The following is a 22,377-nucleotide window of genomic DNA, read 5'->3' as shown; positions in this document are numbered from 1 at the left end:
CCACTAGAGTGAAAGCACCGCCAGCATTCAAAAGTGACCAAAACATCAGCCAGGAAGCATAGGAACTGAGAAGTGGTCTGTGGTCCCCACCTGCAGAACCACTCCTTTATTGGGGGTGTCTTGCTAATTGTCTATAATTTCCACCTGTTGTCTATTCCATTTGCACAACAGCATGTGAAATGTATTGTCAATCAGTGTTTCTTCCTAAGTGGACAGTTTGATTTCACAGAAGTGTGATTGACTTGGAGTTACATTGTGTTGTTTAAGTGTTCCCTTTATTTTTTTGAGCAGTATATATATATATATATATATATATATATATATAATGAGATATCTATCGTTAGACACCGAATCCAACTGCTGGAACTCCGTTCACCACCCGACAAACATCACTAATTAACCAATTACTGTCTAATCGAGTACGATCCAAATATGTAAATTCAAAAATGCTAATAAAGCTAGCGGCTAACATGAAGTTAGCTACTTCTGGTGACGTCAGCTCAAGTTAGCTAATGTAACAAGGCTCGATAGCTGAGAATTAGTTTCCAATTTATTGAAGATGGACATAGGAATTTATTATTGAGAAACAGCTTCAGCAAACAGAGACTGTTGTTGTATTTACACTAGTAAGTGAATAGATTGTGCGTTTACAATACAACTATTTAGCATCTAGCTACATAGATGGGTTGGCTGACAAATGTCATAAAAACCATGTGTGTACTCTTCCATTGGGCAGAAGTCAGCCTGTTGTGATTCTGGATGGGAGGATTGTTAGCAAAAATGACAAACTGCCAATGTGAGGAATCGGAAATGGCTAATTTCCTCATGTTTCAGGTTATTGATTTGAGGTGTTTTGACTGATTTCATGTCAATGCTAATATGGCTAGAAATTCGCTAGCTAGCTAACCAACAACTGTAACGATGTGTTTGAGACAAGTGGTCATTGTGCAAATGTATTTATTTATTTTAATTTTTTATATATATTTTTTTTTGCAATAAACATTGGAGACGAAATGTGGCTTACATGTTGTCAACTATCTATGCCAACCTCATCGGGTTTTTGCCCCATGGTTACACACACATGTCGATTTTGAGAGAACACAGGTATTGTGGTTAGCGAAGGGTAAGACTGTGGAATGTTAAATCAGGTTTAAAAGAAAATTAATAAATAAAAATAATGAATTAATTAATACAAATTTAAAATTGAGTGAACTGCTAATATCATTAAGGAACAGAAATTATTACAGATTTGACCTTTCGCTCAATTCAGGTAAACATGATTTGCCTGTTGTTCATAGTGTGTGTGTGTGTGTGTGTGTGTGTGTGTGTGTGTGTGTGTGTGTGTGTGTGTGTGTATTGCTTCTGTGTGTGTTTGAGAAATCGTCTGTTCAGAATACTCCATATTGCTATGGCCCTGATACTATGCCGTCTCTGTCATAATATAGGAGATCCAGGGAAGCAGACAGGACAGAGAGAGGAGAGCAGACAGGACAGAGAAGACAGGACAGAGAGAGGAGAGCAGACAGGACAGAGAGAGGAGAGCAGACAGGACAGAGAGAGGAGAGCAGACAGGACAGAGAGAGGAGAGCAGACAGGACAGAGAGAGGAGAGCAGACAGGACAGAGAGAGGAGAGCAGACAGGACAGAGAGAGGAGAGCAGACAGGACAGAGAAGACAGGACAGAGAGAGGAGAGCAGACAGGACAGAGAGAGGAGAGCAGACAGGACAGAGAAGACAGGACAGAGAGAGGAGAGCAGACAGGACAGAGAGAGGAGAGCAGACAGGACAGAGAGAGGAGAGCAGACAGGACAGAGAGAGGAGAGCAGACAGGACAGAGAGAGGAGAGCAGACAGGACAGAGAGAGGAGAGCAGACAGGACAGAGAGAGGGGAGCAGACAGGACAGAGAGAGGAGAGCAGAGAGGACAGAGAGAGGAGAGCAGACAGGACAGAGAGAGGAGAGCAGACAGGACAGAGAGAGGAGAGCAGACAGGACAGAGAGAGGGGAGCAGACAGGACAGAGAGAGGGGAGCAGACAGGACAGAGGGGAGCAGACAGGACAGAGAGAGGAGAGCAGACAGGACAGAGAGAGGAGAGCAGACAGGACAGAGAGAGGAGAGCAGACAGGACAGAGAGAGGAGAGCAGACAGGACAGAGAGAGGAGAGCAGACAGGACAGAGAGAGGGGAGCAGACAGGACAGAGAAGACAGGACAGAGAGAGGGGAGCAGACAGGACAGAGAAGACAGGACAGAGAGAGGAGAGCAGACAGGACAGAGAGAGGAGAGCAGACAGGACAGAGAGAGGAGAGCAGACAGGACAGAGAGAGGAGAGCAGACAGGACAGAGAGAGGAGAGCAGACAGGACAGAGAAGACAGGACAGAGAGAGGAGAGCAGACAGGACAGAGAGAGGAGAGCAGACAGGACAGAGAGAGGAGAGCAGACAGGACAGAGAGAGGGGAGCAGACAGGACAGAGAGAGGAGAGCAGACAGGACAGAGAAGACAGGACAGAGAGAGGGGAGCAGACAGGACAGAGAGAGGAGAGCAGACAGGACAGAGAGAGGAGAGCAGACAGGACAGAGAGAGGGGAGCAGACAGGACAGAGAAGACAGGACAGAGAGAGGAGAGCAGACAGGACAGAGAGAGGAGAGCAGACAGGACAGAGAGAGGGGAGCAGACAGGACAGAGAGAGGAGAGCAGACAGGACAGAGAGAGGGGAGCAGACAGGACAGAGAGAGGGGAGCAGACAGGACAGAGAGAGGAGAGCAGACAGGACAGAGAGAGGAGAGCAGACAGGACAGAGAGAGGGGAGCAGACAGGACAGAGAGAGGAGAGCAGACAGGACAGAGAGAGGAGAGCAGACAGGACAGAGAGAGGAGAGCAGACAGGACAGAGAGAGGAGAGCAGACAGGACAGAGAGAGGAGAGCAGACAGGACAGAGAGAGGAGAGCAGACAGGACAGAGAAGACAGGACAGAGAGAGGAGAGCAGACAGGACAGAGAGAGAAGAGCAGACAGGACAGAGAGAGGAGAGCAGACAGGACACAGAAGACAGGACAGAGAGAGGAGAGCAGACAGGACAGAGAGAGGAGAGCAGACAGGACAGAGAAGACAGGACAGAGAGAGGAGAGCAGACAGGACAGAGAGAGGGGAGCAGACAGGACAGAGAGAGGAGAGCAGACAGGACAGAGAAGACAGGACAGAGAGAGGAGAGCAGACAGGACAGAGAGAGGAGAGCAGACAGGACAGAGAAGACAGGACAGAGAGAGGAGAGCAGACAGGACAGAGAGAGGAGAGCAGACAGGACAGAGAAGACAGGACAGAGAGAGGGGAGAAGACAGGACAGAGAGAGGGGAGCAGACAGGACAGAGAGAGGAGAGCAGACAGGACAGAGAGAGGAGAGCAGACAGGACAGAGAGAGGAGAGCAGACAGGACAGAGAGAGGGGAGAAGACAGGACAGAGAGAGGGGAGCAGACAGGACAGAGAGAGGAGAGCAGACAGGACAGAGAGAGGAGAGCAGACAGGACAGAGAGAGGAGAGCAGACAGGACAGAGAGAGGAGAGCAGACAGGACAGAGAGAGGGGAGCAGACAGGACAGAGAGAGGGGAGCAGACAGGACAGAGAGAGGAGAGCAGACAGGACAGAGAGAGGAGAGCAGACAGGACAGAGAGAGGAGAGCAGACAGGACAAAGAGAGGAGAGCAGACAGGACAGAGAGAGGAGAGCAGACAGGACAGAGAGAGGAGAGCAGACAGGACAGAGAGAGGGGAGCAGACAGGACAGAGAGAGGGGAGCAGACAGGACAGAGAGAGGGGAGCAGACAGGACAGAGAGAGGGGAGCAGACAGGACAGAGAGAGGAGAGCAGACAGGACAGAGAAGACAGGACAGAGAGAGGAGAGCAGACAGGACAGAGAGAGGAGAGCAGACAGGACAGAGAGAGGAGAGCAGACAGGACAGAGAGAGGAGAGCAGACAGGACAGAGAGAGGAGAGCAGACAGGACAGAGAAGACAGGACAGAGAGAGGAGAGCAGACAGGACAGAGAGAGAAGAGCAGACAGGACAGAGAGAGGGGAGCAGACAGGACAGAGAGAGGAGAGCAGACAGGACAGAGAGAGGAGAGCAGACAGGACAGAGAGAGGGGAGCAGACAGGACGGAGAGAGGGGAGTAGACAGGACAGAGAGAGGAGAGCAGACAGGACAGAGAGAGGAGAGCAGACAGGACAGAGAGAGGGGAGCAGACAGGACAGAGAGAGGAGAGCAGACAGGACAGAGAGAGGAGAGCAGACAGGACAGAGAGAGGAGAGCAGACAGGACAGAGAGAGGGGAGCAGACAGGACAGAGAGAGGAGAGCAGACAGGACAGAGAGAGGAGAGCAGACAGGACAGAGAGAGGAGAGCAGACAGGACAGAGAGAGGAGAGCAGACAGGACAGAGAGAGGAGAGCAGACAGGACAGAGAGAGGAGAGCAGACAGGACAGAGAAGACAGGACAGAGAGAGGAGAGCACACAGGACAGAGAGAGGAGAGCAGACAGGACAGAGAGAGGGGAGGAGACAGGACGGAGAGAGGGGAGTAGACAGGACAGAGAGAGGAGAGCAGACAGGACAGAGAGAGGAGAGCAGACAGGACAGAGAGAGGGGAGCAGACAGGACAGAGAGTGGAGAGCAGACAGGACAGAGAGAGGAGAGCAGACAGGACAGAGAGAGGGGAGCAGACAGGACAGAGAGAGGAGAGCAGACAGGACAGAGAGAGGAGAGCAGACAGGACAGAGAGAGGAGAGCAGACAGGACAGAGAGAGGAGAGCAGACAGGACAGAGAGAGGGGAGCAGACAGGACGGAGAGAGGGGAGCAGACAGGACAGAGAGAGGAGAGCAGACAGGACAGAGAGAGGGGAGCAGACAGGACAGAGAGAGGAGAGCAGACAGGACAGAGAGAGGAGAGCAGACAGGACAGAGAGAGGGGAGCAGAAAGGACAGAGAGAGGAGAGCAGACAGGACAGAGAGAGGAGAGCAGACAGGACAGAGAGAGGGGAGCAGACAGGACAGAGAGAGGGGAGCAGACAGGACAGAGAGAGGAGAGCAGACAGGACAGAGGGGAGCAGACAGGACAGAGAGAGGAGAGCAGACAGGACAGAGAGAGGAGAGCAGACAGGACAGAGAGAGGGGAGCAGACAGGACGGAGAGAGGGGAGCAGACAGGACGGAGAGAGGGGAGCAGACAGGACGGAGAGAGGGGAGCAGACAGGACAGAGAGAGGAGAGCAGACAGGACAGAGAGAGGAGAGCAGACAGGACAGAGAGAGGAGAGCAGACAGGACAGAGAGAGGAGAGCAGACAGGACAGAGAGAGGAGAGCAGACAGGACAGAGAGAGGAGAGCAGACAGGACAGAGAGAGGAGAGCAGACAGGACAGAGAGAGGAGAGCAGACAGGACAGAGAGAGGAGAGCAGACAGGACAGAGAGAGGAGAGCAGACAGGACAGAGAGAGGGGAGCAGACAGGACAGAGAGAGGAGAGCAGACAGGACAGAGAGAGGGGAGCAGACAGGACAGAGAGAGGAGAGCAGACAGGACAGAGAGAGGAGAGCAGACAGGACAGAGAGAGGAGAGCAGACAGGACAGAGAGAGGAGAGCAGACAGGACAGAGAAGACAGGACAGAGAGAGGAGAGCAGACAGGACAGAGAGAGGAGAGCAGACAGGACAGAGAGAGGAGAGCAGACAGGACAGAGAGAGGGGAGCAGACAGGACAGAGAGAGGGGAGCAGACAGGACAGAGAGAGGAGAGCAGACAGGACAGAGGGGAGCAGACAGGACAGAGAGAGGGGAGCAGACAGGACAGAGAGAGGAGAGCAGACAGGACAGAGAGAGGAGAGCAGACAGGACAGAGAGAGGGGAGCAGACAGGACAGAGAGAGGAGAGCAGACAGGACAGAGAGAGGAGAGCAGACAGGACAGAGAGAGGAGAGCAGACAGGACAGAGGGGAGCAGACAGGACAGAGAGAGGGGAGCAGACAGGACAGAGAGAGGAGAGCAGACAGGACAGAGAGAGGAGAGCAGACAGGACAGAGAGAGGAGAGCAGACAGGACAGAGAGAGGAGAGCAGACAGGACAGAGGGGAGCAGACAGGACAGAGAGAGGAGAGCAGACAGGACAGAGAGAGGAGAGCAGACAGGACAGAGAGAGGAGAGCAGACAGGACAGAGAGAGGAGAGCAGACAGGACAGAGAGAGGAGAGCAGACAGGACAGAGAGAGGAGAGCAGACAGGACAGAGAGAGGAGAGCAGACAGGACAGAGAGAGGAGAGCACAGGACAGAGAGAGGAGAGCAGACAGGACAGAGAGAGGAGAGCAGACAGGACAGAGAGAGGAGAGCAGACAGGACAGAGAGAGGAGAGCAGACAGGACAGAGAGAGGAGAGCACAGGACAGAGAGAGGAGAGCAGACAGGACAGAGAGAGGAGAGCAGACAGGACAGAGAGAGGAGAGCAGACAGGACAGAGAGAGGAGAGCAGACAGGACAGAGGGGAGCAGACAGGACAGAGAGAGGGGAGCAGACAGGACAGAGAGAGGAGAGCAGACAGGACAGAGAGAGGAGAGCAGACAGGACAGAGAGAGGGGAGCAGACAGGACAGAGAGAGGAGAGCAGACAGGACAGAGAGAGGAGAGCAGACAGGACAGAGAGAGGAGAGCAGACAGGACAGAGGGGAGCAGACAGGACAGAGAGAGGGGAGCAGACAGGACAGAGAGAGGAGAGCAGACAGGACAGAGAGAGGAGAGCAGACAGGACAGAGAGAGGGGAGCAGACAGGACAGAGAGAGGAGAGCAGACAGGACAGAGAGAGGAGAGCAGACAGGACAGAGAGAGGGGAGCAGACAGGACAGAGAGAGGGGAGCAGACAGGACAGAGGATGTAGTTCTTGCTAAATATTATTATGTCATAAAAAAAAGGAAAGATGGAACTTCTGGAATGTCCTGTGTGTATAAACTGTTAAACCCTGATGTGCTCCCATCAACCAAGACAATCATACAGGCCGTGCTGACCATCCCAGCTAACAGATATCAGTGCTTTAACACTTCTCCATACCTGGTTTATTCGCCCCAATGACCCAAGATAGAATGCATCGTCATGACAACTGACGAAGATATACATTACTGACATGCTTGTGAAGTCATAGACAGGTTTTCACCTACAGTTTCATTTCTAATATTTATGTTTGGACTAACATCCTAGTACTGTGTGATATAAAACTCGCAAACATTGTGAATATTTAGTTGGAGAAAGGATTGTATGCTGGTATGTACACGTGTCGTTACTAGAGGCATGGCAGATTAATCAGGGACGATTTGAAGTCATCATAACAAAATCGGTAAATCGGCCTTTTCAGACTCATGTTAAAAGGAACCACCAGCTTTCATATGTTCTCATGTTCTGAGCGAGGAACTTAAACGTTAGCTTTCTCACATGGCTCATATTGCACTTTTACTTTCTTCTCCAACACTGTGTTTTTGCATTATTTAAACCAAATTGAATATTTTTTATTATTTATTTGAGACTAAATTTGTTTTATTTATGTATTATATAAAGTTAAAATAAAAGTGGTCATTCAGTATTGTTGTAATTGTCATTATTACAAATATATATATATAAAAAATAAAAATAAAAAATGTGTCCGATTGATCGGTATCGGCGTTGAAAAAAATCATAAAAATCGGTCGACCCCCTCCAACCCTGTAGTTAGTTATATACGTGTAGTATTTGTTTTTGTGTAATTAAATAGGTAGAAATTGTCCTGTAGCTAATTGACCTTGGTAATAAAACACATATTCCACAAATATTACAAAATCATGATTTTAAGAGTGTTTGGTGCCTGCGTTTGTACATATCTGCAGACGTTATCTGCCCCCCCCCCCCCCGTTATAATACAAGCCTCCTACTAGTGTGAGTTTACGCAGTTGCAGTATAATCCCAAAAAACGGCAGCCTAAAATCCCAACCCTGCTATATTGCACGAAACTAAAGGTTAAATAAAATAAATAAACCACATTATTTCATGCAAAACATTAATCGAAGTACGAAGAAGAAAAAAAAATGTATGAAATGAAAATGAAATGAATATGAAATGTCTGCATTCACTACTACTGTAAGTCGCTCTGGATAAGAGCGTCTGCTAAATGACTAAAATGTAAAATGTAATTGATGGTCTAGACTGCCACCCTTTGGATTGTTTTGGAACTGCACACCGTTCTCCTTAGCTCACATTAGTTATAGGCTTTTTCATTTTTTAATTTGTCAATCAAATATTGGAAATGGTTAATGAAAGCATTGGAACAAAATAATGACGTACTTTTTCCCAACAATTTTTCTTACATTTTTATGAATGTTATTAACACCACAAAGACTCAATCATGGACACTCTTACTGACAGTTGCGGCTGCTTTGTGTGATGTATTGTTGTCTCCACCTTCTCCTCTCCCCCCCCCCCCCCCCCCCCCAAAAAAAAAGATATAGATGCACTATTGTAAAGTGGTTGTTCCACTGGATATCATAAGGTGAATGCACCAATTTGTAAGCCGCTCTGGATAAGAGCGTCTGCTAAATGACGTAAATGTAAATGTGAGAGAATTGTATTCTCTTTAAAGTTTAACTAAGTCAGTGGCCCAATGAGCAGACAGCCCTTTTCTATATAACCTACCTGATGGAATTCCCTTCAGATCATCGAGCATTGAGGGAGCTAAGGTTTGAGCAGAGACCACAAGAATCTCAGTATAAACTAAGGTTGTAATGGTTGTTGAAACTCTGAGACTATCGATCCCGACAGAGTAAGAGCAACTCTTAGATACTAATTACTAGTCTGCAGCTAGGAATGATGTCAACCTGGGATGCGAAGACCGCCAACCGCCAAAACATCTACTCTATGAGAACATTTCTGAATGGGACTCTGAAGTATCCATTCTAACCACGAGAGACTTCATGGGAGCAGAGACGATCAGATGAACTTTCCAACAGAAAGACGGACGATTCCAACAAGGATCACGACGACACACTGAGCGTAAATATATATTGATTGGAATTATTCCCGAATGAGTGAGCGTTCATGTGCAAAGGTTTAGCATTTCAATCAATATAATTATCAACTGTGTAGTGAATTGTGTTTTTCGCGCCCTTCTCAGTCCACACCCACTTCCCTTTGTCCACCAAGCCGTCATATCGGCTTAGCCCACTAGGGAACCTCCCCTATCATATCCTTGTAACCATATCTACTGTTTGTTTGTTTATGCATTTCTGTGATTATTTATTTAGTTAGTTAGTAAATAAATGATTAAGACAATTGATGTATGGATGATTCAAAGTGAAGACTGGGTTCGTGCAGATAACCAACAATTTACGACGTTTGGAATGAGACTAACGTGAGGTAAATAATAAATCATAAATCAATAAATCAACTAAACTTAATTAGAAGACTAATTGATCAGATAATAAAATATCTGAAGAGTTATATTAGGAAAATTATAACTTTGTAATCTGAAGATTTTCCTTGGTGCCCCGACGTCCTAGTTAATTACATTTACACGATTAGTTTAATCACGTAATAATAACTACAGAGAATTGATTTGTTAAAATAACAGTCTTCACTTTAATGATGCCAAAGACACAACACCACAAATGATCTATGGGATTGAGATCAGGGCTTTGTGATGGCCACTCCAATACCTTGACTTTGTTGTCCTTAAGCCATGTTGCCACAACTTTGGAAGTATGCTTGGGGTCATTGTCCATTTGGAAGACCCATTTGTGACCAAGCTTTAACTTCCTGACTGATGTCTTGAGATGTTGCTTCAATATATCCACATAATTTTCCTCCCTCATGATGCCATCTATTTTGTGAAGTGCACCAGTCCCTCCTGCAGCAAAGCCCCCCCACACCATGATGCTGCCACCCCTGTGCTTCACAGTTGGGATGGTGTTCTTCGGCTTGCAAGCCTCCCCCTTTTTCATCCAAACATAATGATGGTCATTATAGCCAAACAGTTCTATTTTTGCTTCATCAGACCAGAGGACATTTCTCCAAAAAGTACGATCTTTGTCCCCATGTGCAGTTGCAAACCGTAGTCTGGCTTTTTTATGGCGGTTTTGGAGCAGTGGCTTCTTCCTTGCTGAGCGGCCTTTCAGGTTATGTCGATATAGGACTCGTTTTACTGTGGATATAGATACTTTTGTACCTGTTTCCTCCAGCATCTTCACAAGGTCCTTTGCTGTTGTTCTGGGATTGATTTGCACTTTCGCACCAAAGTACGTTCATCTCTAGGAGACAGAACGCGTCTCCTTCCTGAGCGGTATGACGGCTGCGTGGTCCCATGGTGTTAATACTTGCGTACTATTGTTTGTTCAGATGAACCTGGTACCTTCAGGCGTTTGGAAATTGCTCCCAAGGATGAACCAGACTTGTGGAGGTCTACAATTTTTTTTCTGAGGTCTTGGCTGATTTCTTTTCATTTTCCCATGATGTCAAGCAAAGAGGCACTGAGTTTGAAGGTAGGCCTTGAAATACATCCACAGGCACACTTCCAATCAATTGACTCAAATGATGTCAATTAGCCTATCAGAAGCTTCTAAAGCCTTGACATCATTTTCTGGTATTTTCCAAGCTGTTTAAAGGCACATTCAACAGTGTATGTAAACTTCTGACCCACTGGAATTGTGATACAGTGAATTATAAGTGAAATAATCTGTCTGTAAACAATTGTTGGAAAAATGACTTGTGTCATGCACAAAGTAGATGTCCTAACCGACTTGCCAAAACTATAGTTTGTTAACAAGAACCTTGTGGACTGGTTGAAAAACAAGTTTTAATGACTCCAACCTAAGTGGATGTAAACTTCCGAATTCAACTGTAAATAAAAGGTTAAATAAAATAAAAATAAAATATTCCATGGGTTTACCGACCACAATCCATTGAATTAATATTAAGAAGTGTTGATTATTTGGCGTCAGGAGAGCATGGAGATATGCAACACAGCCAAAACAGTTTCTGCCAACCCCCCCAGTCAGTCCCAGGTCTTCAGAGTTAAGCCCCAGATGTTGTTTCTGCCAACCCCCCCAGTCAGTCCCAGGTCTTCAGGGCTAAAGCCCCAGATGTTCTGTTTCTGCCAACCCCCCCAGTCAGTCCCAGGTCTTCAGGGCTAAAGCCCCAGATGTTCTGTTTCTGCCAACCCCCCCCCCCCCCCCCCAGTCAGTCCCAGGTCTTCAGGGCTAAAGCCCCAGATGTTCTGAATGTCTAGTGACGTCCCTGGTGCTTCGCATACCACCCTACTAAACTCAGCTAAATACTTACCAGTCTGCTGATGGGCTGGGTGAGACTGACGTGGAGACTGGGAGAGCAGGGCTCTGAGACCTCTGCTGCACTAACCAGGGCCTGCAGATGTTCTTTGGCCTACAAACATAACATAACCATCAGAGCCTAATATTGACATCTGCCAAATGCTCGGCAGAATTTAGCATTGGCATATAAGATGTATATTTCGCCAGCCACGTTGGCGGTTGGTCAAGGCTCCAAGCGATTCACTCACATTTGTGAATAAAAAGTCAAGTATGATCACATGTAAAATAATAAATGCTGCAGTAGCTGTTTTCAAAGTTTTTCTGCCGTTTTGTTTCATAGCTGGTAAATTAAAATCGCACAAATGTCAAAGAACGACGAATCGTATAGGCTACCCCACCTCGCGCTGCAACTCTGCCTGACTGGGAGCGGAGTGCAAGACTCATTTTTAGAAGCGCTGCGTACACGCATAAAACTCGGTCTAATTTACTTTAAAGTCCACTGAATTGAATCTTTGTCCTTGTTTCTTGGCAATTTTATTTTTTTCAATGTTTGAGTTTCAACAGGTTGGGAAGAGAAGATCACGCTTCTACTAGTCAGACCCAATCACACAGACACAAACATGACTCGAGTCACACTACCACGGTAACGCCATGCCCCTATGGGATCGGCGTTCCCCTCCGCGGGACGGTTGAGCTAACGTAGGCTAATGTGATTAGCATGAGGTTGTAAGTAACACATTTCCCAGGACATAGACATATCTGATATGGGCAGAAACATTAACAAGAATTTAACCTAACTGCACTGTCCAATTTACAGTAGCTATTACAGTGAATTAATACCATGCTATTGATTAGAGAGAGTGCACAGTTATGTATTAATTCACCAATTAGGCACATTTGGGCAATCTTGATAGAACATTTTGAACAAAAATGCAATGGTTCTTCGGATCAGTCTAAAATGTTGCACATCTACTGCTGCCACATAGTCCATCTGTAAATAGCCCACCCAATCTACCTACCTCATCCCCATATTGTTTTTATTTACTTTTCTGCTCTTTTTGCACACCAGTATCACTACTTACACACCATCATCTGCTCATCATCATCTGCACATCTATCACTCCAGTGTTAATCTGCTAAATTGTAATTGCTTTGCTACTATGGCCTATTTATTGCCTTACCTCCTCACGCCATTTGCACACATTGTATATAGACTTTCTTTTTTTTCTACTGTATTATTGACTGTACGCTTGTTTATTCCATGTGTAACTCTGTGTTGTTGTTTGTGTCGCACAGCTTTGCTTTATCTTGGCCAGGTCGCAGTTGTAAATGAGAACTTGTTCTCAACTGGCCTACCTGGTTAAATAAAGGTGAAATAAATAAAAAAATAAAAAAAATCTAGGGGCAAAAATCTAAATTGCACCTGGGCTGGAATAATACATTATGGCCTTTCTCTTGCATTTCAAAGATGACTGTACAAAAAAAAACTCATGTTTTTTTTCTTTGTATTATCTTTTACCAGATCTATTGTGTTATATTCTCCTACATTAATTTCACATTTCCATTAACTTCAATAAGTATTTCCTTTTAAATGGTACCAAGAATATCTATATCCTTGCTTCTGGTCCTGAGCTACAGGAAGTTAGATTTAAGGCATTTTAGGCGAAAATTGAAAAAAAGGTTTGGATCCTTAAGAGGTTATTAAAGGGGCAGGCGAAAATTTTTCTCATCTGTGATATTTTGGTTAAAAGGCTCGGGTCACTATTTTTTTAATTAAACATAAACTGGCTGGTTCGAGCCCTGAGTGCTGATTGGCTGACAGCCGTGGTAGATCAGACCGTATACCACGGGTATGATAAAACATTTATTTGTACTGCTCTAATTACATTGGTAACCCGTTTAGAATAGCAATAAGGCACCTCAGTGGGTTTGTGATATATGGCCAATATACCAAGGCTAAGGGCTGTATCCAGGCACTCCACATTGCGTCGGGCCTAAGAACAGCCCTTAGCCGTGGAATATTGGCCATATATCACACCTCCTCAGGCCTTATTGCTTAATTATACCGCATTACTTTTATTGTTTTAGAAACATTACAAAGCAGTCTCATCTGGGGGGGGTTTGGTTGGTGTAATTTTAGCGGGAAGAAAAATAATTAGACTTGTAAAAAAAAATCTGAGTGGCTGGTAGATTTTTAAATTTACCTGCCACAGTGGCTTGTGGGCCAAAAATAAAATTGTATCTACTGTATTACCAGTCTCGTACAACCACCAGGAAGTCTAGCCAGCTTCCTCGTTTGGCTACAGCATTCATCGGTCTGGTTGTGCAATGCTACTGTAGCATGTAGCATCATTTATGTTAGCATATACTGAACTCACCTTGACCGGATCCCCATCCATCACAACGGTATGGATGGCTAGAACTTGGAGAGCTTTCAGATTGCGCCCATCTTGCTGTAAAATCCTGAATAAAATATACAGAACCAGTCAAAAGTTTTTGACACACCTTCTCATTCCAGGGTTTGTCTTTATTTTTACTGTTTTCTACATTGTAGAATAATAGTGAAGACATCAACACTATGAAATAACACATATGGAATCATGTCGAAACCAACAAAAAAAGAGTTAAACAAAACAAAATATATTTTATATTTGAGATTCTTCAAAGTAGCTACCCTTTGCCTTTATGACAGCTTTGCACCTTGACCTGATCCAGGGTCCGCTCCCAGTCCTGTAGGGTTATGGTTCTAGTTACCTAGCAGCTGTACCCAGGGTCTGCTCCCAGTCCTGTAGGGTTATGGTTCTAGTTACCTAGCAGCTGTATCCAGGGTCTGCTCCCAGTCCTGTAGGGTTATGGTTCTAGTTACCTAGCAGCTGTATCCAGGGTCTGCTCCCAGTCCTGTAGGGTTATGGTTCTAGTTACCTAGCAGCTGTATCCAGGGTCTGCTCCCAGTCCTGTAGGGTTATGGTTCTAGTTACCTAGCAGCTGTATCCAGGGTCTGCTCCCAGTCCTGTAGGGTTATGGTTGTAGTTACCTAGCAGCTGTATCCAGGGTCTGCTCCCAGTCCTGTAGGGTTATGGTTCTAGTTACCTAGCAGCTGTATCCAGGGTCCGCTCCCAGTCCTGTAGGGTTATGGTTGTAGTTACCTAGCAGCTGTATCCAGGGTCTGCTCCCAGTCCTGTAGGGTTATGGTTCTAGTTACCTAGCAGCTGTATCCAGGGTCTGCTCCCAGTCCTGTAGGGTTATGGTACTAGTTACCTAGCAGCTGTATCCAGGGTCTGCTCCCAGTCCTGTAGGGTTATGGTTCTAGTTACCTAGCAGCTGTATCCAGGGTCTGCTCCCAGTCCTGTAGGGTTATGGTACTAGTTACCTAGCAGCTGTATCCAGGGTCTGCTCCCAGTCCTGTAGGGTTAGGGTTCTAGTTACCTAGCAGCTGTATCCAGGGTCCGCTCCCAGTCCTGTAGGGTTATGGTTCTAGTTACCTAGCAGCTGTATCCAGGGTCCGCTCCCAGTCCTGTAGGGTTATGGTTCTAGTTACCTAGCAGCTGTATCCAGGGTCCGCTCCCAGTCCTGTAGGGTTATGGTTCTAGTTACCTAGCAGCTGTATCCAGGGTCCGCTCCCAGTCCTGTAGGGTTATGGTTCTAGTTACCTAGCAGCTGTATCCAGGGTCCGCTCCCAGTCCTGTAGGGTTATGGTTCTAGTTACCTAGCAGCTGTATCCAGGGTCCGCTCCCAGTCCTGTAGGGTTAGGGTTCTAGTTACCTAGCAGCTGTATCCAGGGTCTGCTCCCAGTCCTGTAGGGTTATGGTTGTAGTTACCTAGCAGCTGTATCCAGGGTCCGCTCCCAGTCCTGTAGGGTTATGGTTCTAGTTACCTAGCAGCTGTATCCAGGGTCTGCTCCCAGTCCTGTAGGGTTATGGTACTAGTTACCTAGCAGCTGTATCCAGGGTCTGCTCCCAGTCCTGTAGGGTTATGGTACTAGTTACCTAGCAGCTGTATCCAGGGTCCGCTCCCAGTCCTGTAGGGTTATGGTTCTAGTTACCTAGCAGCTGTATCCAGGGTCTGCTCCCAGTCCTGTAGGGTTATGGTTGTAGTTACCTAGCAGCTGTATCCAGGGTCTGCTCCCAGTCCTGTAGGGTTATGGTTGTAGTTACCTAGCAGCTGTATCCAGGGTCCGCTCCCAGTCCTGTAGGGTTATGGTTCTAGTTACCTAGCAGCTGTATCCAGGGTCTGCTCCCAGTCCTGTAGGGTTATGGTTCTAGTTACCTAGCAGCTGTATCCAGGGTCTGCTCCCAGTCCTGTAGGGTTATGGTTCTAGTTACCTAGCAGCTGTATCCAGGGTCTGCTCCCAGTCCTGTAGGGTTATGGTTCTAGTTACCTAGCAGCTGTATCCAGGGTCTGCTCCCAGTCCTGTAGGGTTATGGTTGTAGTTACCTAGCAGCTGTATCCAGGGTCCGCTCCCAGTCCTGTAGGGTTATGGTTGTAGTTACCTAGCAGCTGTATCCAGGGTCTGCTCCCAGTCCTGTAGGGTTATGGTTCTAGTTACCTAGCAGCTGTATCCAGGGTCTGCTCCCAGTCCTGTAGGGTTATGGTTCTAGTTACCTAGCAGCTGTATCCAGGGTCTGCTCCCAGTCCTGTAGGGTTATGGTTCTAGTTACCTAGCAGCTGTATCCAGGGTCTGCTCCCAGTCCTGTAGGGTTATGGTTGTAGTTACCTAGCAGCTGTATCCAGGGTCTGCTCCCAGTCCTGTAGGGTTATGGTTGTAGTTACCTAGCAGCTGTATCCAGGGTCTGCTCCCAGTCCTGTAGGGTTATGGTTCTAGTTACCTAGCAGCTGTATCCAGGGTCTGCTCCCAGTCCTGTAGGGTTATGGTTGTAGTTACCTAGCAGCTGTATCCAGGGTCTGCTCCCAGTCCTGTAGGGTTATGGTTCTAGTTACCTAGCAGCTGTATCCAGGGTCTGCTCCCAGTCCTGTAGGGTTATGGTTGTAGTTACCTAGCAGCTGTATCCAGGGTCTGCTCCCAGTCCTGTAGGGTTATGGTTGTAGTTACCTAGCAGCTGTATCCAGGGTCTGCTCCCAGTCCTGTAGGGTTATGGTTCTAGTTACCTAGCAGCTGTATCCAGGGTCTGCTCCCAGTCCTGTAGGGTTATGGTTGTAGTTACCTAGCAGCTGTATCCAGGGTCTGCTCCCAGTCCTGTAGGGTTATGGTTGTAGTTACCTAGCAGCTGTATCCAGGGTCTGCTCCCAGTCCTGTAGGGTTATGGTTCTAGTTACCTAGCAGCTGTATCCAGGGTCTGCTCCCAGTCCTGTAGGGTTATGGTTCTAGTTACCTAGCAGCTGTATCCAGGGTCTGCTCCCAGTCCTGTAGGGTTATGGTACTAGTTACCTAGCAGCTGTATCCAGGGTCTGCTCCCAGTCCTGTAGGGTTATGGTACTAGTTACCTAGCAGCTGTATCCAGGGTCTGCTCCCAGTCCTGTAGGGTTATGGTACTAGTTACCTAGCAGCTGTATCCAGGGTCTGCTCCCAGTCCTGTAGGGTTATGGTTCTAGTTACCTAGCAGCTGTATCCAGGGTCTGCTCCCAGTCCTGTAGGGTTATGGTTCTAGTTACCTAGCAGCTGTATCCAGGGTCTGCTCCCAGTCCTGTAGGGTTATGGTTCTAGTTACCTAGCAGCTGTATCCAGGGTCTGCTCCCAGTCCTGTAGGGTTATGGTTCTAGTTACCTAGCAGCTGTATCCAGGGTCTGCTCCCAGTCCTGTAGGGTTATGGTTGTAGTTACCTAGCAGCTGTATCCAGGGTCCGCTCCCAGTCCTGTAGGGTTATGGTTGTAGTTACCTAGCAGCTGTATCCAGGGTCTGCTCCCAGTCCTGTAGGGTTATGGTTCTAGTTACCTAGCAGCTGTATCCAGGGTCTGCTCCCAGTCCTGTAGGGTTATGGTTCTAGTTACCTAGCAGCTGTATCCAGGGTCCGCTCCCAGTCCTGTAGGGTTATGGTTCTAGTTACCTAGCAGCTGTATCCAGGGTCCGCTCCCAGTCCTGTAGGGTTATGGTTCTAGTTACCTAGCAGCTGTATCCAGGGTCTGCTCCCAGTCCTGTAGGGTTATGGTTGTAGTTACCTAGCAGCTGTATCCAGGGTCTGCTCCCAGTCCTGTAGGGTTATGGTTCTAGTTACCTAGCAGCTGTATCCAGGGTCTGCTCCCAGTCCTGTAGGGTTATGGTTCTAGTTACCTAGCAGCTGTATCCAGGGTCTGCTCCCAGTCCTGTAGGGTTATGGTTCTAGTTACCTAGCAGCTGTATCCAGGGTCCGCTCCCAGTCCTGTAGGGTTATGGTTGTAGTTACCTAGCAGCTGTATCCAGGGTCCGCTCCCAGTCCTGTAGGGTTATGGTTGTAGTTACCTAGCAGCTGTATCCAGGGTCTGCTCCCAGTCCTGTAGGGTTATGGTTCTAGTTACCTAGCAGCTGTATCCAGGGTCTGCTCCCAGTCCTGTAGGGTTATGGTTGTAGTTACCTAGCAGCTGTATCCAGGGTCTGCTCCCAGTCCTGTAGGGTTATGGTTCTAGTTACCTAGCAGCTGTATCCAGGGTCTGCTCCCAGTCCTGTAGGGTTATGGTTCTAGTTACCTAGCAGCTGTATCCAGGGTCTGCTCCCAGTCCTGTAGGGTTATGGTTGTAGTTACCTAGCAGCTGTATCCAGGGTCTGCTCCCAGTCCTGTAGGGTTATGGTTCTAGTTACCTAGCAGCTGTATCCAGGGTCTGCTCCCAGTCCTGTAGGGTTATGGTACTAGTTACCTAGCAGCTGTATCCAGGGTCTGCTCCCAGTCCTGTAGGGTTATGGTTGTAGTTACCTAGCAGCTGTATCCAGGGTCTGCTCCCAGTCCTGTAGGGTTATGGTTGTAGTTACCTAGCAGCTGTATCCAGGGTCTGCTCCCAGTCCTGTAGGGTTATGGTTGTAGTTACCTAGCAGCTGTATCCAGGGTCCGCTCCCAGTCCTGTAGGGTTATGGTTCTAGTTACCTAGCAGCTGTATCCAGGGTCTGCTCCCAGTCCTGTAGGGTTATGGTTCTAGTTACCTAGCAGCTGTATCCAGGGTCCGCTCCCAGTCCTGTAGGGTTATGGTTGTAGTTACCTAGCAGCTGTATCCAGGGTCTGCTCCCAGTCCTGTAGGGTTATGGTTCTAGTTACCTAGCAGCTGTATCCAGGGTCTGCTCCCAGTCCTGTAGGGTTATGGTTGTAGTTACCTAGCAGCTGTATCCAGGGTCCGCTCCCAGTCCTGTAGGGTTATGGTTCTAGTTACCTAGCAGCTGTATCCAGGGTCCGCTCCCAGTCCTGTAGGGTTATGGTTCTAGTTACCTAGCAGCTGTATCCAGGGTCCGCTCCCAGTCCTGTAGGGTTATGGTTCTAGTTACCTAGCAGCTGTATCCAGGGTCCGCTCCCAGTCCTGTAGGGTTATGGTTCTAGTTACCTAGCAGCTGTATCCAGGGTCTGCTCCCAGTCCTGTAGGGTTATGGTTGTAGTTACCTAGCAGCTGTATCCAGGGTCTGCTCCCAGTCCTGTAGGGTTATGGTTCTAGTTACCTAGCAGCTGTATCCAGGGTCTGCTCCCAGTCCTGTAGGGTTATGGTTCTAGTTACCTAGCAGCTGTATCCAGGGTCCGCTCCCAGTCCTGTAGGGTTATGGTTCTAGTTACCTAGCAGCTGTATCCAGGGTCCGCTCCCAGTCCTGTAGGGTTATGGTTCTAGTTACCTAGCAGCTGTATCCAGGGTCCGCTCCCAGTCCTGTAGGGTTATGGTTGTAGTTACCTAGCAGCTGTATCCAGGGTCTGCTCCCAGTCCTGTAGGGTTATGGTTGTAGTTACCTAGCAGCTGTATCCAGGGTCCGCTCCCAGTCCTGTAGGGTTATGGTTCTAGTTACCTAGCAGCTGTATCCAGGGTCCGCTCCCAGTCCTGTAGGGTTATGGTTCTAGTTACCTAGCAGCTGTATCCAGGGTCTGCTCCCAGTCCTGTAGGGTTATGGTTGTAGTTACCTAGCAGCTGTATCCAGGGTCTGCTCCCAGTCCTGTAGGGTTATGGTTGTAGTTACCTAGCAGCTGTATCCAGGGTCTGCTCCCAGTCCTGTAGGGTTATGGTTGTAGTTACCTAGCAGCTGTATCCAGGGTCTGCTCCCAGTCCTGTACTGTTATGGTTCTAGTTACCTAGCAGCTGTATCCAGGGTCTGCTCCCAGTCCTGTAGGGTTATGGTTCTAGTTACCTAGCAGCTGTATCCAGGGTCTGCTCCCAGTCCTGTAGGGTTATGGTTCTAGTTACCTAGCAGCTGTATCCAGGGTCTGCTCCCAGTCCTGTAGGGTTATGGTTCTAGTTACCTAGCAGCTGTATCCAGGGTCTGCTCCCAGTCCTGTAGGGTTATGGTTCTAGTTACCTAGCAGCTGTATCCAGGGTCTGCTCCCAGTCCTGTAGAGCCAGGAACAGCTTCATCTTCAGCATCAGACCAGGGAGGAAGTCTGAGTGGGAGGTCACTATCTGATTCACCACCTGCTGGGATCCAGTGAAGTTATGCTTGTTCATAAAGTACTTGGCCTGTGAAACAAGGAATGGAAACCATCAGGTTAAATTCATTCATCAACAAATGTTAGGTCACTTTTCCTTGGACTGGTGTGCCTACAGCCAACCATCACAGCTGTAGCCTCTCAAACAAATACTTTTATAACAATAGTTTACAATCAGTCAACCAAAGGGAGAGCTGCTGCTGTGCATTGTGGTACCTTTCCCATCAGGCCGAACACATCCCTGGAGTGCTGCCCTCCTCCATCCAGGTAGAAGATAGCGTTGTCCCTCTGAAACTCATCCTCTGAGTTCATATCCACCCAGCCCTTTAGGATGGACGCCTGGGAATGAGAAGAACAACTAGACTTTCACCGCAATGTCTTCTGACCAATCACGGGATTACTTTGGATCTACAGAAAATATCATTCATAGATTTGTCATGCACTTTAGCACATGAAAAATCAGGTTTACTATGTTTGAAATCATACTATTTAGCTTCATATGAGCCTAAATGACAGCTGAATAATATCGGTGTCATGCATTGGTACGGACCTCTTTTGAGGACTTGGATATCTTTAGTATCTTGTCGATGTAGTCTTTGGCCTTGTCAACGCGGCCCATGAGCCACAGGAACAGGGCTCCGTAGAACAGGGCCTTCTCTCCTGCTGTCTTACGGATATTCCTCACGTGGGTCTCCAGCGCTGACACAGCCTCGTGATCTGCAGACAAGAGATAAAACACACTCTACATAACACACGGCCTAATATTCTACTATTCCATTTCATATCAAACAAAAGGATGGGAGGTTAAGGACAACTAGAAGATTAGCCAATTGGAACAGACCATTAAATCTAGGCCTATCCACCCACCCACTCACCAATCATATCACTTCGCTTGTGCGCACAGATAAGAGCCATGCTGGAGCATATGGCCACGGTGGGTTTGTCCTTCACCTGTTCCAGCTCTCTCATGGCCTCCTGGGTTCGACCTAGCATTGAATAACGCAGAACCGTAGTGATCGTACTCCTCTTGTGTATAGCCTAGTCTCAGACAAATGACAGAATCTGCCATCAACAATGTTGAGTCAATACATGAAAAGAGTCCAATATACTGTTGGTTGTACCTTCCATTAGTATCCCAAAACCTTTAAAAAACAGCAGAACAGGATCCTGCCTGTACATGTTCAGATAGCACTCAGCTGTGTGTATGGATTGCCTATAGAACTTCTCACCCATGAAGTATACCAGTGAAGCCTGAGGATAAGAGTAGACATTAAAGCTTACTTTCAGTAATAGATATAGTATCATTGTAACAAGCTGTGTTTTACCCCCCCCAACATAAACCTGTTAGACACAACTAGCTAACGTTAAATATCTAGCTAGCCAGACAGTTAGCACCAACCAACTGGCAGGCAACTTCATCGCTCCACCAGCCTTCACAAATAAATCATATCCGAGATTACAATTCTAGCTAGCTAGCTAGCTGGCTAATAAAACGTATTAGCTAAAAATAAAAACTTACTAAACAAACTGGATCTGTGTCAGCCATGTTAAACTTCTCAACTTAGTGATGCTAAACGTTACAGAGAGAGAGAAGCTAAACGTTACAGAGAGAGAAGCTAAACGTTACAGAGAGAGAGAAGCTAAACGTTACAGAAAGAGAGATGCTAACGTCGAGGCGTTTCCGGTTGCCTAGCAACCCATGAAGGAGCCGCTTAAGGATGACTAATCACACACAGAGCGGACGTCTCATCGCTGATCGCGTAAGGATGGCTAATCACACACAGAGCGGACGTCTCATCGCTGATCGCGTAAGGATGGCTAATCACACACAGAGCGGACGTCTCATCGCTGATTTCCACCTAGAAATAACTAAAGACGATCTCAGAATAGTGACACCTCATTTTGCAGTGCACTGACAGTGATCGATACATGGCTCTTCTTATTAAGTAGGAAAATGTAACGAATACACCTAAGTGTAATTAATATGTCAATGAAAGTCAAATTCAGAATTGATCTGTTTCTCATTTATCCCCCCCGCTTTTACAGTATGTACAACGGCATAAAGAACTAAAGAACTTGATCATAGACTCGTTTAACTCGGAATTATTTAGAATCAACGCATGGAAGTAACTGGGAAATATTTATTACGCAGTAATGAACTAAAGAAGCAAAAAATGTTTTAAAGATGAGCTTATGAATACATGTTATGTTCTTTTAGAAAAGTATACCCTTTCAGCAGAGGAAGAAACAGATGTGAATACATCTGGAATAGAACCAGATCAAATGTACATTGATTTAGTTAAATGGGGCCTTTATTAGAATTAGAGCAAGATGGGTCGACGAGGGTGAGAAAAACACAAGATATTGTTTTGCTCTTAAAAAAAAAGGAACTATGAGAGAAAATCTGTCTTAAATATTGACAACGCCTTGTAAAGACCCCTAACGTCATCTCCAACTGTGTATTCTTTCAATGAACACATGTATACATCTAATCTAATGGAACTGAATGTGAACATTTTATAAAACATGTCCATGGT

The 22,377-nt window shown here is 47.2% G+C and overlaps 1 protein-coding gene across 3 annotated transcripts in view; it reads right to left on the bottom strand.

Moving 5' to 3' along the window:
• The window catches only part of LOC106590692 (tetratricopeptide repeat protein 21B), a 77,675-nt gene extending 56,132 nt beyond the window's left edge, over positions 1–21,543 (bottom strand). For all 3 annotated transcript variants that reach the window (XM_082970832.1, XM_082970831.1, XM_082970833.1), the window contains exons 1-8: positions 21,360–21,543; positions 20,962–21,091; positions 20,716–20,826; positions 20,391–20,557; positions 20,057–20,179; positions 19,714–19,871; positions 13,682–13,766; positions 11,317–11,415 (exon numbers count right to left, since the gene is read on the bottom strand). In XM_082970832.1, the coding sequence (XP_082826958.1) occupies positions 11,317–11,415; positions 13,682–13,766; positions 19,714–19,871; positions 20,057–20,179; positions 20,391–20,557; positions 20,716–20,826; positions 20,962–21,091; positions 21,360–21,386 (900 nt within the window). In that variant the 5' untranslated portion in view covers positions 21,387–21,543. The remainder of the gene's footprint in view (positions 1–11,316; positions 11,416–13,681; positions 13,767–19,713; positions 19,872–20,056; positions 20,180–20,390; positions 20,558–20,715; positions 20,827–20,961; positions 21,092–21,359) is intronic.
• Between the last annotated feature and the right edge of the window lie 834 nt (positions 21,544–22,377).

The sequence above is a fragment of the Salmo salar genome, chromosome 29 (assembly GCF_965601325.2).
Source record: "Salmo salar chromosome 29, fSalSal1, whole genome shotgun sequence".
In the NCBI taxonomy this organism is placed as follows: Eukaryota; Metazoa; Chordata; class Actinopteri; order Salmoniformes; family Salmonidae; genus Salmo; species Salmo salar.
The sequence above is the reverse complement of the archived record's forward strand: the minus strand, read 5'-3'. Positions and strand labels throughout refer to the sequence as shown.